This window comes from Scomber japonicus, chromosome 4 (assembly GCF_027409825.1).
Source record: "Scomber japonicus isolate fScoJap1 chromosome 4, fScoJap1.pri, whole genome shotgun sequence".
Classification (NCBI taxonomy): Eukaryota; Metazoa; Chordata; class Actinopteri; order Scombriformes; family Scombridae; genus Scomber; species Scomber japonicus.
The window spans coordinates 19,504,741-19,522,885 of record NC_070581.1 but is presented as its reverse complement, the minus strand read 5'-3'; the positions used below and the strand labels follow the sequence as shown (position 1 = coordinate 19,522,885).

Here is an 18,145-nt window from a genome sequence, read left to right as displayed (position 1 = left end):
CTATTGCATCTGTGTAATAAGAGTAAACCTATTTTGGATTAACAGATGTCTATACTGTAATAATTCAATATTCCTGCAGTTTATAATCCCATATCCTAAAGCTAAACCTGATGTTTTAAAGAAGTATAATAAAGTATTTAGTGGAGTGTGCTTTTATTTAGTTTTGTTTTCTCCTGATCCTAGTTGTTTTGATTTGGACAATATAAGGCTGATTCCTAATGTTTAAAGATCATGAAGATTCACGTAAAACAGCTAATATGGCATAGAATTATAGACAAAAACAATGCCTCAGCACAGCTGGCAACTTATATCAATAAGAACAAGATCTCTTTTTAATTTCCATTGTTACTACCATAGCAGTACACAAAGCACTCACACTTCTGAACATTAGCAAATCAGCAGACCTTGATAACCTTGTGACACACTTTCTAAAGTTAGCAGCTAATTTTATGTCTCCTTCACTAACACATCTTTTAATCTATCTTTTGCCTCTAATGAAATTCCTTATCTTGATGTCTGCTTTTGTTTTACCATTACTAAAAGCTGGTGACCCAACACTTCTAAATGATTACAGGCCCAACTCTAATCAATACTGACTTCCTGGATTCAGGAATTGCTCATTTCTAATCACTTTTAAAGTTTTTAAGGATAGACTGCTCCTCTTTGAGTCAAAGACTTGGATGTTTTTGGCTGATTCTTCTTTGTTGAGTTTGCAAGTCTGAGGACCCATTCACAAAGGAGTGCACTGCTTGGGTAAAATTAGTTTGTACTTAACTGTCCTCAACTAGGTCAGGAGCAGGTTGGAATCTTCTCAGAGGTGGATTCCCAGCCTGAACTACTGACTCTCACAAGGAAGAGACAGATATTACTCAGGGAGTGCCTATGACAATTCAGATTGGAAATGAGGGCCACATGCAGACTATGTCTCTGTTTGCTAAGACTCATTTTACTTGCACGGTACCATCAGTGTAACTGTTCTGTAGGCCATACTGCACATGTGCCTGATGCAACTGTGCCTCTCATTTGTGGGACTTAGCCCAAGGAGTCCCCACTACAGACTGAAGAGCTACAGTGTAGTCTCCAGACTGTTATGGTTAGCCCTTGGCTAGAGGGACAACAGAGGCAATACTGGCAGAGGACATGCACTGGGGCCTCGTGATGCACTGCCAAATAGTTGTGACAGATAAGGTATGGGCAGTGCACAAAGAAAAGGGCACAAACTGGCATGGGTAGGGTTGTGTGTTGCACAGCCTATCAAAGTTCTGAAGCTCTGGGAAGTACATTTATCCCATTCCCATTTTTTCCTAAAACATCAAGGTCAACCCAATGCTGATAAGGATGGGCAGGGTGGTCTAGCTTTTCTTGGTCTCTGAAGGGTAGCCTGTGTGGCAGTATTAGTGATTACCCACCATCTAAATTGCAGATTACATGACTACCCCTGGTACTTAAAAACTTTTTGCCATACATAACCATTACAGAGGGAGTGGCTAGAGCTAGAACTTGACTAGAACTTTGTCAATATTAGTGTTTGATGATTAGTTTTAACTGGAATTTATCTGGGCTCTATCTTGGAATACAGAAACCATTTCTCATAATAGATAATTGGACATCCCAAGTTTCTGTCCCTGTGGGAAGCCCATGTGCCAGAGTTAAGTTAAATATCAAATATTCATAATGACACAGAAGCCCAGCAGCTGCTTAAATGGGCTACATCAAACAACATGCTCCTCAATGGAGAAAAATCAGTGCAACTGAGAATATGTTTCTTTGAGGACAGAAAGTCCCAGTCATGACCACCACCATGTACCTACGGTACCTCAGCAGAGACACCCACATTGAAAAAGTAATAAGGTAAGCCTCTGAACAGCTCCACTTTCTGACTTCTCGCCAAGCACAGCCCACCGTGCGAGGGGCTTGTCACCACCTGCGCTGCTGCGGTCAGGCCATGTCTTGAGTATGACAGTGTCCGTCTGGTGGAGTGCAATAAAAGTCAAGCTGTACTACTGGAGAGGGTGCAAAAAAAGGCCCTTAGTATCATCTCCAGAAACTGCACCCCAGCACTGTAACTCCCAGAGCAGGAGAGAAAAGGCAACCATTCAGCTGGTCAAAGAGATGAAACACGCACAGCATCCAATCAATGATTTTCTTCCACAGACAAGAGCAGACAATACAAACAGACAATTTTACACATATCCAGTACAGAACAAACAGGCTGAAAGCAGCAACCCTGCATAGAGCAGTCAGACTGTGCAGCATAGAACTGAATGGCACATATTATATGGATAGCAGAAATCTTTGGGGTCTGTTTTGGTTTGTCTGTGTTGTATAAGGCATTTTAAAATGTATGGATGGTTGTATGTAAGTGTATGGTTGTATTTATGAATGCATATCTGTGAGTATGAATGTATGAGTACATGTGTGTATATAGATATGTATAGTTTTATATTTTTATGATGTACAGAAATGTAGATGTATTTCTATGTTTTATTAATTTATATGTTGCTTCTATTCAGTTGTTAACTGTGACTATAAATAGTAATAAACTCAAAATCAGACACAGCTGATATCAGCTACATTAAATGGCCTTTTTGAATCAAGTGAAATGCATAAACATTCACATGGAGTTTATGGATGTGAGTATAGTAGTTCATGTCTGATACTTTTGTCCCTTGCTTTAAGTCAGAGACATTTGTGTGATCAGTCATCCACACAAGCCTTTAATTACACTGGGGTTGCCCCTAACCAAAGATTTTCTTAATCGACTAGTAGTTGTTAGTTCAAGCCATTAGTCAAGTAATTGTTGTACGTTTATGATATTAAGTATTTAAATATATATATTTTGGGGCAACAGAAAATGGTTTGAGTTCTGGGGCTAAGAAAGATGATATAAGTCACATTGTTAACACTGTGCTACATTATAGAGAAATACAAATCCGTAATACTGAGCTTTTAAAATATCATTTTTACAAGAGCCCACATGAAGCGAGCTCCCTGTTAAAGACAATACTAACAGCAAAAGTGGTAATGTTTCTCAATGTGTCGGAACAAGCAGCAAGAAGACAGAACATTTTGTTATTTTATTTCAACATAGTATAACATCAAACAACTTATGAACTTGTTATAGACTAGGCTGAAAGATGGGATCAGTGGAGTGCATACTTGTTGAAATTACACCTGGAAGATCCACCACTGAATTACATCAAATAGCTAATAGATAAATGTTCAGATTCACTTCTCTGTCCATCTTCACACCTCCACTCTCTTGATCACTCACGTGTGCATTTTCTATTTTTCTTTCTTAAATGAATTAATTTCTGTTCTTGGCTAGTTAATCAAAGCTGTTTAGAGCATCACACAAACCCCACGAAATGACTCATTTTACTATCAGAATTATTTTATCCCAATTTAAGTTAGCAGAGAGCTAACTATAAGTTTGGAGGCTCAGTCGGTGGAAGTTTCTCTTGTGGATGCTCTGCACATTGAGCATGCATGTAGTGCATTTATCTGGTCAGTGTGGAAATGTCAGACCTGACACCAGATTTATAAACTCTGTATACTGTGAAATACAGACAGATTCATCTCTCAGTGATGGGTTTAATCACCATTGCATGAACTATTTTGGTAAGGGCTTGAATGAAATGTATGTTAATTTATATGTACAAGGTTTAAACTAGACTTCACAATGGAATTTGGAATTTTAAAAATTCAGCTCTTTTAATTTACGTTATGCTTTTCGAGGTTATGCTTCAAAAAAGACAAATGCAAAATTGCTTCTTAAATATTCTTTATCTACAAACAGCAGTTATCTGAAAATTGTGACAGTATCTCTCTGAAAATAATCACTAGTTTTACATGAAAGAAAACTCATTATGGAATGTATTTGAAGTTGTCGGGTGTTTTAGACTTTTCATCAGTAGATACTGTTATTCATGGCAATGCTTTATTTATAATCTCATTTAGTGAATAACTAGCTAACATTTTTTTCCATTGATATTTGGAATGAATGCCATCTGCATAGTCATATTTATTCAGCAACTTATTTGCATGTCTACATACTCAGTGTGAGACTATACAGTGGTGAAGCTGTATGGCACGTTGGAAGGAAGCCATTAAAAACCAGCAGCAGAGGGAGAGAAAGGGAGAGAGCAAGACTCGAGAGAGTGACAGAGACTGAAGACTTCTATTATCAGCGGGGCTTCTTCTAAATGGAACTATCTAGCAGCCTTGTCCCCTCTCTGTTCACTGCCTTGAGACAGAACTGTGTGTGTGTGTCTCTGTGTGTGTGTGTGTGTTTGTGTGTGTATTTTTGGAAGGGGAGGGTGTGTGTGTTGGGGGATGGGGATTCAAGCAGTTTCAGGGACCACCAGATACACACAACACATGGGAATACATTGACTGTAACAGACACCTTATTTTCAATGCAAACATATACTCAAACAAATTCTATAATGACAATAATGTGTCTAACATGAGATCAATTCACTACCGACTCCCACACACACAAAATATTCCACATTCAAATTTCTTCATTAGCACATTTGTTGTCAAGGCTGTTAAAAGATTTACCTGAGACAATGAAAGTTTTTTTTACTATATGTGTACCCTCATGGTCACATTCATTTTTGCACGCATATGGAGTGTGAATTTGGGGTGTATGCATGTATTATTGAGTGCTGCACTATTACAGGGTGGATACCCTGTGGGCTTTCTTTTACAGAGGAAAATGACCTAGGAATAACCCCTTTTCTTCCCCTCCATCTCCTCGCTCATTCTCTACTCCCATTTCATTTCATGGCTTGTCAGAAGAGCACCACAATTACCTTGCAGGACAGCAGAGCTCAGCTCAGTCCTCAGAGACAGGGCCATACTTAACTCTGTTTTAAAGCCCTCTGAAAGGACCCCATACTGGGCCCACTCAGTACATTTTGCTTGTCAAAAACTTTCTCTAACAACTCAACAAAATACTAATACTTTGCAAAAACATGCTGTGCAATACTGTGGCAACAAAACAAATGTGTATCCATATGATGTATTGCAGTTCTGTGAGCAGTGTGGTATTTATCTAGAAATGTTGTTGCTTTTGTAGTCATAATAATTGTAAGTAATTGGTAATAACACTACAAAATATCATCCTTCTCCCTTTTTTGTTGATTGCTACATTAAAAAGATCCCTTGTGTCAAATTGTGTCAACTGCATCTACTTCCTAATTCTGCTTATGCTGACAACCCATTCTCAACTATTTAAAAAATCCAACATAATAGTCATTCATAGCCACAGGAGGGCATTAGTCCACTGCTCTCTGGTTCCCATTCTCCATTAGAATACATGGTTTCAGTTTCATGAAGTTGTGAACAAGGCATAATGGGAAACTGAGATCAACTGACCTCACAGAATAATGTGCTGTGTGTGTGCTTTGTGTTTCATACACTACCTTCCTCTCTGGCCAGTTATACTTGGCAAAGATGGCATCATATGTATCCACTGCTCCATCTGTCACCAACATAATGGCCTGGCTACACTCACTACCTCTTCCAGTCTCGTTGAACTGGAAAGAGAAAGAGAGAGGGGGGGCTGTTACTGTTACTGCAGGTGAGCAGAAACACAATTCAGCTCCTCTTCCATCAGAATGCTAATTTAACCTGTACAAAATCTACTTTCCAAACATTTAATGTAGTTCATTACATTAGCATGTAATTTATCTTTACATCACTTACCATCAAGACATGGAAGCTAACTGTGTTATAACATCAAGCTAATGGAATAATAATAGCATGCCTTCTCCTATGCACGTGCATGCACACAAGCTACAAGGAAATCTAGTGTAAGAGTGCATTACCACCGTGAGATTACAAAGAGGAGTCATTAACCAGAATGGAAACATTTGTCATCGTAGTGTCCACTTAGATAGACAGTACATGTTGTTGAAATATGAGCATTTAGAAAGTAATGGTACATGTGTTTGAGTGTTTGATTAATTGCTCATTCATAATGAGAAGATGTCGACCCAGTAACCTGAGTCATCAAGTGCCTTGTTTACTTGGTTTTGCATGATGATTTTGTTGATTTAGCTATTAATTACAGAGTGCTAATTAATGTTGTGCATCAAGCAGTTTGTGTTCTGTGTGTATGTGGTTGTGTGCATGTGCGCGTAGGTGTGTGTGATCATGCATGAGCAAAATACTTACGTCACTGAGAAGATTGAAGGCCTCAGTCAGAGCTATGTCTAACATACCAATGCCTTGAGCAAACAGCTTGTCGAGGTGCTCACGGAAATGCTAGGGAAATAAAGTTTGGGGAGAAACATTACAATCATCAGAAGGTGACAGAATTGGAGGTCATTACTGATTTTTATGGAGAAGAAATAAAAATGAGGGACAAACAGGAGCCAGCAACAATAAAAAGATAACAAATATAAAGGTATTGGTTTCATTTACTCATAACACAGAGAGACATAATGTTTCACTGAATTTAATTTACCATAATTTATTTGTGAATAGAGATAGCACCAATGGTCAAATGGGCTCCAGGCCAGTGTTTGCAGCAAACTGTCACATTATCTTGGTCTGAAATGTCACATACTGACTAAGAGAACTAAAATATACCCTGTTTTCCCTCTACCTCACTTTAACTGACAACCATTCAGTCTAGTGTGTGTGTGTGTGTGCCTACTTGTTTGTCTGTCTGTCTGATCATAGGTGTGATCATGCCACAAAGGGTACATTACCTCTCCGGCAATTAATGATGAGTTTAATGTTGTCTAACAGGTCTCATGTGCATGTCTAATTATCTGCAACAGCCTGGAGGTTAACTAATACACACAAACATGCAGGTACGCACATGCGCCTACACACACACGCAAAGATGGATGGACATATACACACACACACAGATGGACACACAGAGCCCATTATCCAGTTAAACCTATTTATAGCTATTTAGATCCAGTTGTTGGCATTTGGAACATTTCCTGTGAAATCTGGCTCTCCAACAACCTGCAAAAACCATTCCCATCAATGGAGGTGAGCAACACTCTAACACACTGATATAATATCAGTGGCAACAAAGGTTTTACAAATAAGATATAATTGTCTCTCACTCTTTATAGGATGTAGTAAGTTACCAAACCTAAAACAGGATCCTCCCAGGCTATTATGTTCATCCACCCTTCTTTTCACTCCCTCTACATTCATCTCCTCCAGTCTTCTGCTCCTTACTAATGGGAGGAGGAAATTCTCTCAACACATAGTAGGGGACCCAAACAGTGTAAAGACATAGCAGGGGTTTTCTCACTTGGGAGCAAAAACACACGAACACGAACACGCACACACAAACACAAACACACAAACACACACATAAAACACCAGCAACACACAAACAAAAATGTGCACAAAAACAACCTCAAGCATCCCTGAAAATACCCCCATATGGCAAAAAGACACAACCTTTCCTTTGATGTGGATAAAAAGGTTAATCGGTTCCATCAAATACCCTGGAGCACAGCAAACTTTACCTAGTGAGTTTGAGTGTGTGTGCGCGTGTGCAAGTGCGTGTGTGAGCGAGTGCTTGCACTTGTGTGTATGTGAGGTAAGATCGAAGTAATTTGTCTCAGCACAGCGGGCTATGTTCAATCCCTGGCACAGCAGTGCACTAAAGTGGCAGAGTCAGAATGTGTGTGTCTGTGTGTCATGCTATGCTGAATGTGCTCAACCTTTTGTGCTTCACCACGAGGCTCTGAAATGTAACCTGGACATCAAACCCTTCAGTGCTGAAGACACCTTTCATACTCAAAAATTATCACAGCAGTCAGCTTAATGACGCCTGGCTACAGGGACAGAATAATGAATGAATACAAATATCATAAGTTTTGATACACAATTGTGATAAAAGCATGAAAAAGAGAGGCAGAAAAAGAGTTGATTTTGCTGAATAAAAACTGTAAGTACTGTGACATGAGGATAGGATGTTTCAACATTACAGGTTTGCAATGATAAAATATGATGTCAATCATATAGTTCATCATCATATTAGCATAACATTCTGACTCATACATACAACCACCCATTCTGTTGGTAATGGTTAGCAGTTTTTCTTGAAGTCAAATCCAGGCTTAGTTGTTGCATCCATTCAAAAACATTCTGCCCAGTGAAAAATCTGCATTTGAAAAGAAGTCTAGGTTAATGGATCTAAATATTAGCCTGGAACTGACGTGCATGTGAGTAATAATTAGTCAGTAGACAAATAACTAACTCCTGCTAATATAGCCAGATAAATGTGAGAGTGAGAGCCATAGCTGTGACAGCTTGACAACTGGTATTTATGACCCAGTTTAAGTTTGGGCATGAAATAACTGATTTTGGAAAGACAGATCAGTCTGTTTAAGTCTCCAGTGTGACAGTGACTTTCTGCCCCCGGCTGAAGTAAAAGACATTAGCCTTATCTACCAGTGCAGACTGCCTTCCTCTCTTAGCTGGCTGACTCACAGTACATTAAACTACCATCTGGAATTAAACACATAATACTAATCCATATGCATAAGTATATATAAACAGAAACTAACTTAAACACCAACAGGCACACCGGGCGTGTGCATGCACACACACACACACACAAACACACACAAACACACATACATAATTCTACAGCACTTGCACATAGAAAGTGGTCCATGCCTTTGCAAGTAAACAGCTGCATCCTGAAAGTATGGACTGGACTAATAAAGGTTAGCAATTGAAAAGAATTCAGAAGGGATGGAATTTTTAGTGTGCACCTGGAGATGGAGCCTATATTGTCACTGGAGAGGGCCAGAGGATTAGGGATGAAGAATAGAATCAGGGAATTATCACTTGTGCCACCTTATGAATGAAATGAAAACATATCGTATGAACTGTCCAACAAGTATAAATTCACATAGTGTGCTTATATTTGCACAAGGATTCTGGTTTTTGGAGTGTCCTGATGTAAACACTGTATCTATACTACACTACACACTCTATACTCTACACTACAGCTATCACTATACTTGTATACACCAGCTAGAATTCTTGATAGAAAACCAGGATAGTGTGGCATGCCAACACCAGCTTAACATTCTCTGCCTATCTATGTTGGCAGGCGTCATTAATTCAAGTCACTCAGTAGTTAATCAGTAATACTAATAATTTGCTGGTAAATGATGTAATGATGATTCAACACATTGAAAAGGAAGTCTGACATTGGTCATGCAGATCAGGAAATGTGCTATCTTGTTTTCCATTACCGGCCATTAGATGATGATGCTAAATCCAGCATAATTATGAATCCAGCAGAAAAACCAGACAACCAGAAACCAGACTGTTCCTTCTCAGGTGAGGTAACTCAATCAGAACAGTTATATTAAGTTTAATTTTTAAATATATTTATGTATTAGTTATACAGGCAGCATTTTTTATTTGAGTTTAATATATATTTACATGTTTTTTTTTCCTTCATAAGAATTTATAATTATTAAACTCCCAGTGACATTTACTGTTTCAGTGCACTGATGTAATTTCATGAAATAAATGTTATTGTTAAGCTGTAAAATATCATGCCTCCATTATATATTTTTTATTCACAGATAATTAGAGATTTATATTTTCTGAACGTGCCAAGCCTCAATTAGTTAAAGCAATGTAAGACAAGCAATAGGAGAAAGAATGAAAACAATTATAAACTCACATCTTTATTGGTGACGTCTGCTTGGACCAGAGTTCCATTCAGGCACGGCTCCACATAATGCAATTCTTCATTGTACTGGAAGAACAAAAATGGATCACTTTAATCAATTGTGCTGTTTATATAGACATGTTTAATTTAATGTCAAAAAATGTAAAATGTGAAAATGTTAGGAAACTTCACTCATCATGATGAAAAGCACACAGTGCAGTACACAATGTACCCACTGCCTGCCATTCTGTGATAATATTCACCATTTAATGCATGAGTATGAATTAAACTTCAAAGTCCAAGAAAGAGAATTGAAATGTGTTCTTCCAAAGCCAGCCATTTTGCCCTAATCGGTGGATGTGCATATGCATCTCTGTGTGTGTACACTGTAGCATGAAAAGAAGTAACTTTTCATGTGTGCACATCATTTGTTACATCACTGCATATACTGTAGTAGAAATAATGAATACTTTCCATAATAGGGTGTGTGTGACTTTCATTCATGTGTGTGTTTTCTATGTTTATACAATGCAACACTGTAAAAGTAACACAGTAATAAGCAACACAATAAAAAGAGGAAGAGTGAATGAGTCAAAATGACATCTTTTTAAGAGTGCTCAGGGAAAACAATATGTTTCTGCCTAATTTTATAAATCCTCTTTTCTTTAATTTTTCAAAAGAATAATTTTCAAAATAACATGATTAGGATATCAAATGATAATGAAGACTTTGTTCTGTGGAAAGAGAGAGAATGGAGGCTGGCAAAGTGACTAACTATGTTTTGATGTGAAATAGCATCAGACACACACGTGTGTATGGCCACGCAAACACACGCACACACACACACACACACACACACACACACACACTTCTACACTGTGTCAGCAGACAGAGATGCGATAACAATGGTTTGGGTGCCTAAGGCGGGATCCAATCACAACTGTCTTTTTTGCAATTCAAATCTTCATTCAGCTGACTGCTAATTGGTTGTGAGCGTGACAGGAGAGAAAGCTGATTTGTTCCAGCATTTCCTCTGATCTGAGGAGGAGAGGATGTGGGCCTGAGTATTTGTGTGTGTCTATCTGAATTAGTCTTAGTAGTTTATGTAACCTCTTTACAGCTGCATGCACATCTGTGTCAACTTACAGCGATGATGTTGAAGAAGTCGTCATCTCCAAGAGTGTCCAGTATAGAGGAGACAGTTTGCCTGGCGATGGTCAGCCTCAGGCCTTTCATGCTGCCACTGACATCCACCAGGATCACCACATCCTTTGGAGAAGTGGCAGCCTGGATGTACCACTTCCGGTTACGACAGTCAAAAGCTATCACCCCGTGTTCATCTGGCTTCCATTTGATCCCTTTAAGAGACAAAGTCAACATCAAAAGTCAGACAAACAATACACGATGAATTGCAATAGTGTTAGAGTTGCATCATTTGTGCAGAAGGAAAACCAATTGTTACCTCGGCTTGTAAGGTGCATGAAACATAAAAGAGGTGGCCAGGAAATATGCTCTATGGAGCCCTAAAGGCATTCTGCCAAAGCACACTGTCACAACAGAATTTATCTAAAACATTCATTGTCTGCTTATTAAACTGGCTCTGCCCTGACGCTCTTTTAGAAAATACCTATTTTTTTACACTTAGCTGTCGTGCTATCTAGCCACGCAGATAGCTCCAATTTTATTTGCTGTGGTTTTGAGATATCTATCTCTGAGATTGTTGCTGCTACCCTAATACAATGATGATGAATGGAATTGTATTTGTGGTTCCAACAGCATTAAATTACACTGAAAACTTCAGCAGCAATTTCTCATTTTAGAAATTCCTCCCATGTCCCACTTAATAATCCACAGGGGACACTGTTAACTCTGTGCATAGGGATTATTTTTCAATAGACAGAAAATGTGATTTTTATTTGCAATTTGAATTAACCAGATATTTAAGATAAAGGATAGCAGCAATGATCTCCAGGTGGGCCAACATATCCTCATAAAAGAACAGAAAACAAAACAACAAAATGACAGTATAGATCCAAAATTCAGGCCTTAAAAAACAACCTATAGTTACATTTACGTTATCTAGCAGCTGTAGTAATGCACTCAGGCTTTCCAAAACCATTACAAATAACTGTTAATGAAGAATTACATTTCATGGTGTGACAATATCGTGATCTCATGAATCCCTGAGAAAGTAATTTTAGACCTATACTGTTGGGTGGTCAGAACACTAACAATAGACAGTGGAGGAGGCCTTTTGAAAGACGGAGCAGCACAGAATATACACATCAAATGTGGACTGAGGCATATGATATTAAAAACTATTATTAGAGAACACCTATATGTTGGTTCAAGAGGTCAAAAAATAGAAATAAAAAACAGAAGTCTTTCTATCGATTATCTCATAGTAGGTGCCACATAGAATAAAGTATGTATTTGCTAATGTGATTTAGTAGGCTGCTTTTCTTTATCATGCTTCTGTTCTTATTCATTCCACTTCACCTGAAAATGTTAATTTTAATATATCTTCTTCAGCCACTCTCTAATCTCTCCACACTCTCTCACCTTAACCTCCCCCCTCTCTCTTCTTTTATCTGCTCTTCCCCCTCTGCTAGCCTACAGTGTCTAGCTATCAGTCACTGAGCATTCCCACACTCCCCTCATTTTGCTTTAGGGATAAAGCAACTTAATTACAAACACAGATATAACACATCCACCAACACAAACAAACACACACCTACCTGGATACTGCCTGAAAAAGCCCTTGGCACTGCCGAAGTACTGCCATATAAGTGATGGGTCTCTCTCAAAGTTATCCACAAACACTTTATTCAAGGCCTCAGACCAGAACACCCCATTGACAATTGCAGAGTCTAAGGATTGAAGGGAGAGACAAAGAAAAAACACAATTTGAGCAAAAAGGTTAACATTGTTTTACACTCCAGGATGCTGGAACATATTCTCTAGTGCCTGCTCATCCTATCATATCATATCATGCAGTCCTCCACAGATTGCTATCAGGAACTATTCATTACACAGGGATACAGAGAAAAAATGTTAGCAGAAAAACTGAATGAAAAGTTGTGAACACAGAAAAAGGACAAGAGATAAATATACAATATGGACAGTGCTGTTGCATTTGTTCATAATTCAACCCAAACTGACTAAATAAATGATGAAGCATATCAATCTTTGATGCTTCTATTTACAGTCTGAGAAGATCATGAATGTAACTGGTTAGCAAGCCAAGCAGCCAAGTTCATTACAGCTACTCATTACCACAATCTTTCTTGGTTCAGAAGCAGGGCAGGTAAGATGGAAGCAGACAGACAGACACAATCATAAAGTAAGACAGATATACAAAAGGCGTAGAGAGAGATTTAAAAAAAAAAAAAAAAGAAAGCCAGGATGGCAGACAGAAAGGCAGGCAGAAAATTATGGTGAGGGAAAGACAGATAGACAAACAAGTACCTAATGGACAGAGAGAAAGAAAAGCAGATAACAGATTTCCCATCATCTCCTATGCTGGCAACATTGTTCTGCTGTCAACAGTCATGCCAATAAGCCATGATTGAATTAGTCTTCTGGAAGCTAGCACACTAAAACCCTCTCTTGATAGTAAACACTCATCCACCTCTATGGAGTGGAGTGGAAAGAAGGCTGGATTTGATCCAGGCTCCATTTACACAACAATACAGTCACTTCTGGTGCAGTTTGAGTGTCTATTATGATCTTAACTCGTCATGATGAGGGAGAGGGTATGGGTTCTACTTTCCCTTTAAGCTGTCATCTAAATTCTTCTCAACTAATGCACTCTTTAATTCAATTTGATCAAAGGAGCTCCCATGATTCTATATATTCACACTTGCACGTGTGCTCAGATTAAAAAGTAGAATAGTGTAGGTTACCCACTGCACCTGTCTGAGCATTATGAGCTGAAATCAACTTCACATTATTAAGTTACTTATGATGATTAGGAAGGAGAGATTTAAGAAGAAGAGTGACTAAGAAGCAATTGGTGTGCGCATGTGCTCACGTGGATGTGAACATATTCCTATTTCAGAGAGTATGGTAAATGCGGTAAATATGTGCATGACATCGCTGCATCCATCCTATGTCCCTGTCATGTCCCCTCATAAAGTATGATGGTGTGGGTTGTGTTTGGGTTGCAGCATGAGTTTGGAAGATGGATGTTGGATGTTGAATGTGGCGTGATGCTTCTGCGATTAATCTCCAGGGCCATACAGCTCTCTGCTATCAATGGACTTAACCTCCAATTCATCATTGCTGCCACCAAACCATTTTATGAAGCGCACAGGCAACAGCCAGCTGTTCAGCAGCATAAAGAACAGGTTCGGTTGACAGTGATTGGCTTCTATGTGTGGTGTAATAAGACGAAGAATGGTGCTGCGTCAAAAAATACAGTCTCTTATTTTATTTTAATGAGACTGTGCTGGTACATTGAGAGTTTCACCATAGAGAGCTCTGGCAAAAAAACAAACTAACAAGTTGTCCTTGAAAAAAGTTGAACTTTGCTCAACCTTTGCTGCGAGACAATACAGTATCATAGCATCGGTCAATCAGTGGTTGTGTTGTTAAGTCTTATATTATTATCGTTGTGCAGTATTTTGGCATCTGATAGGCCTTCATATCTATGAATGTGTTACTAAAATGTTATTTCCTGGGTCATATTTCATCTTCTAACCTGCACCTGTAGCAACATACCCATATTAAGTCAGTCTTTTGCGATTCATTCAAGTGTTACTTATGTATGTGACTACAATATTGTATACAATATTGCATGAAACTACAAGAGAAACTGTTATATAGAAATATTCGGATGGTATGTTCATCATTATGATGATGTTGTATTTGCTGACAAAACTGTTACAATTTCATTCACAATTTCAGTAAAATATGTTTCCAAATGTTTGAAAGAATCATTCCTTCCCTCAAGCCAAGCCTGTCAGGCACTTCTTGAAGAACAGTGAGACTTTGCCCACCAACAAGCTCATCGCAGTCTCAACCAATACATCCACGTTGTCACTACCACTAGTGAACAAAGCCTGCAGATCTAAAACTCTCAGAGCTCTCTCTCTCTTTCTCTCTGTGTGCTTGTGTGTGTGTATGTGCATGTGTGTGTGCGCGTGCGTGCGTCCGTATGAGGGGCCGTTAGGGACATAATTCATTCATTTGGAGTGTTCTCTAGTATATCAGTCACAATACTGTCCAGGTGTTGATTTGAAAAACTGCATATCTTAATGGCTCAATCCCCAGAGTTTGTCTGTGTCTATACAGAGTGATTCTGAAACATGATGCAATTCTTTGCCATGTCATACCAAGGGACACAGTGAGAAATCTGTTTGGTTGTTATGCTGTATCAGGGCCAGTCAAGGTTGTTGGAGGTATCAAATTGTTGGTTACATCAATAGATCTTTGCCTGGCCTCATGGTCATACAGCAAGTTGCAAAAGCATCTTTACAGTGATCCTAGTGTTACTGACATGATAATCATCTCTAGACACAGCAAGAAATGCAGATAGAGTTTGTGTATGATCCTCAAGCACTCTATAAAGCCTCTCCTGACTGAAATTGCTGGAATCTTCTTGCAGAGACTCAATGCATTGCAGAGCACTAGTAAAAAATTGTACAACATCCTCTTCATTGCCTCTCACCCGAATAAATAAGGTTTGGATTTTAAAAACAAATAGAATCAGACAAAGATTCATTGTTGTTCAGCAGGAGCACATGAACATAGTGGGAAGTCTTCCTGTTTACTTCACATGACAGGAAGGCCTTCCTTTTTAACTGTAATGGTAATATTCACTACTGAATTGTTATATTTCACAATGTTATATGCAGAGGTGGGTAGTAACGAGTTACATTTACTCCGTTACATTTACTTGAGTACGTTTTTGAAAAAATTATACTTCTAGGAGTAGTTTTAAATCACTATACTTTCTACTTTTACTTGAGTAGATTTGTGAAGAAGAAACTGTACTCTTACTCCGCTACATTAGGTTACATTGAGCTTGTTACTTTTCTTTTTACCTCTTTGGTATTCTACGCATCATTACATTTATCTCCCTCGCGTACACCTGATTTTAATGTTTTATTTTGACAGAGAGAGACTTCCGCCAAAGACTTTACCCCGTGACTGTGTTTCACCAATCAAACGTAGCCGTGCAGTCTCGTCACGTGACCATACTCAATCTCAGCGGCGGGACGAGTTAGCTTTACAATTTACAGTCGTAGCAAACAAAAAAGAGAAACAGATTAAAAATTGCCAGAATCAACAGTCGGCAATGCAGACACAGACGAGGAGGAACACCCCTGGCCTCATACTGAAAGCATGTTTACCTTACAAAAAGTGCAAAACAGCAGCTACATTTATTTTTTATTTATTATTATTTTATTGATTTAATTTTTTATTGAAGTACCTGAATTAACCTGGATTATTTTAATTTAAGCTATTTTGTAATTAATTAATTAATTTGATTATTTTATTGATTGGATTAACTCTAATTTGCCTAAAGATGATTATTTTGTATTTTTCTCTATCTGATTGAATGCTTGTGTTAACAAATAAACCAGACGTTACTCAACAGTTACTCGGTACTTGAGTAGTTTTTTCACCAAGCACTTTTTTACTCTTACTCAAGTAATTATTTGGATGACTACTTTTTACTTTTACTTGAGTCATATTATTCTGAAATAACAGTACTTTTACTTTTACTACAATTTGTGGCTACTCTACCCAACCCATCTCTTATTATATGAGAGCATTTCAGCTGAGTATATGAACACATTTTACTAATATGTGTGAAAGCTTTTCAGAAGTTTTAATGACAGTGTTTCAGTAGTGTGTATGAGAGCATTTCAGTAGTATGTGTGAGTGTGTTTCATTAGTATGTGTGAGTATGTTTCAGTAGTGTTTGTGAGTTTTTCAGTTGTGTACATGAAAGCATTTCACTTGTATGTGTGTGTGAATTTCAGTATAGTATGTGAGTATTTTTGGTTTCATATGTGTATATGAGAGGAAAAGTATGTGTATGCGAATATAAATTCAGAATTATGTCCCTAACTGCCCCTCATACGTCTGTGTGCGTTATTCTACTCATTTGCCTGTGAATCAAATCAAAATTACCCTTCCTCTCCTTGTATCGGTCTGCCAGCCTGCCAGCCTCACTCTCCGAGCACTTTCATTCAATTCCTTTCCATTTCATTCACTCTCTTTCTGTCACTCTCACTTGCTTTTTCTATTTTTTCCACCTAGCTGTAATTAATCTGTTGCTCAGACCTTCCATCAGTCTGACTTAACCTACTTTCTTTCTCGTTTACTTTCTCCCTCTCCCCCCTCCTCTCTTTCACTCTCTTTCCATATAATTTCCTTGCCTATGGCAGCTGGGTTAAGCTGACATGACGTTCACTCTGTCCACTGAGCATTGTACAAAGCCACGACTTCATTGGTTGGACTTGAGAGGATGGTAAATTAGCAGAATGTCTGATTATTTAACTGCTAATTAAGTCAGTGTGTGGCATGGATGATCCAGAGTTACAGTTAATGAACTGAAATCCTCCTCCTGACACTGGCACAAATTTCTGTGCAGCAGCACATATTAACTGTTATACTGATTGTTGTTCATTTTAAGACTGGTGTTTCAATTATCCCAAATTAAACCAGCTCGTGAGAGGCTAAGATGCACATGGCTTTTTATGTTTAAGGTGTTAAACATAACCTAGTCTGCATACTTGTAATTTTGAGCATACAGTCAATCAATCAATCAATCAATCTTTATTTGTATAGTGCCAAATCACAACAAAGTCATCTCAAGGCACTTTACACATAGAGCAGGTTCTAAACCGAACTCACCGGTTTTCATTTCAAAGAGACCCAACATTCCCACATGAGCAAGCACTTGGCAACAGTGGCAAGAAAAAACTCCCTTTTAACAGGAAGAAACCTCAGGCAGAACCAGACTCAAAGTGGGCCTTGACCGGTTGGGGTAGAGAGGAGAGAGAGGAGGGATAGGAGAGAGAAGCACAATGAAAAACAACAATGAAGCTAGTAGGTCCAGGACTGGAATCTGTCATCCGGACATCTATAGGCCCAGATGACCTGTGAGACGAGAAAGCACAGACAACTCCAGGGAAGAAGTTTAGGTTATTGAATGCATTAATAGTATGCAAATGTTAATGGATATAGATGGATGGATAGACAGAGAGAGAGAGAGGAGGAGAGAGGAACTCAGTGCATCGTGGGAGTCCCCCAGCAGTCTAAGTCTATAGCAGCATAAGCTAGGAGCTCTAAGAGCCCTAACTATAGGCTTTATCAAAAAGGAAAGTTTTAAGCCTACTCTTAAATGTAGAGAGGGTGTCTGCCCCCCGGACCAAATCTGGAAGATGGTCCCACAGGGGAGGAGCCTGATAGCTGAAGGCTTCTACTTTTAGGGATACTGGTAAC

At 38.6% G+C, this 18,145-nt stretch overlaps 1 protein-coding gene across 1 annotated transcript in view; it reads right to left on the bottom strand.

Annotated features, from left to right (window-relative positions):
• cacna2d3a (calcium channel, voltage-dependent, alpha 2/delta subunit 3a) overlaps positions 1–18,145 on the bottom strand; it is a 121,675-nt gene that overhangs the window by 48,570 nt on the left and 54,960 nt on the right. The window contains exons 6-10 of the mRNA XM_053317231.1: positions 12,424–12,555; positions 10,832–11,043; positions 9,698–9,772; positions 6,187–6,276; positions 5,433–5,546 (exon numbers count right to left, since the gene is read on the bottom strand). Of these exons, the coding sequence (XP_053173206.1) occupies positions 5,433–5,546; positions 6,187–6,276; positions 9,698–9,772; positions 10,832–11,043; positions 12,424–12,555 (623 nt within the window). The remainder of the gene's footprint in view (positions 1–5,432; positions 5,547–6,186; positions 6,277–9,697; positions 9,773–10,831; positions 11,044–12,423; positions 12,556–18,145) is intronic.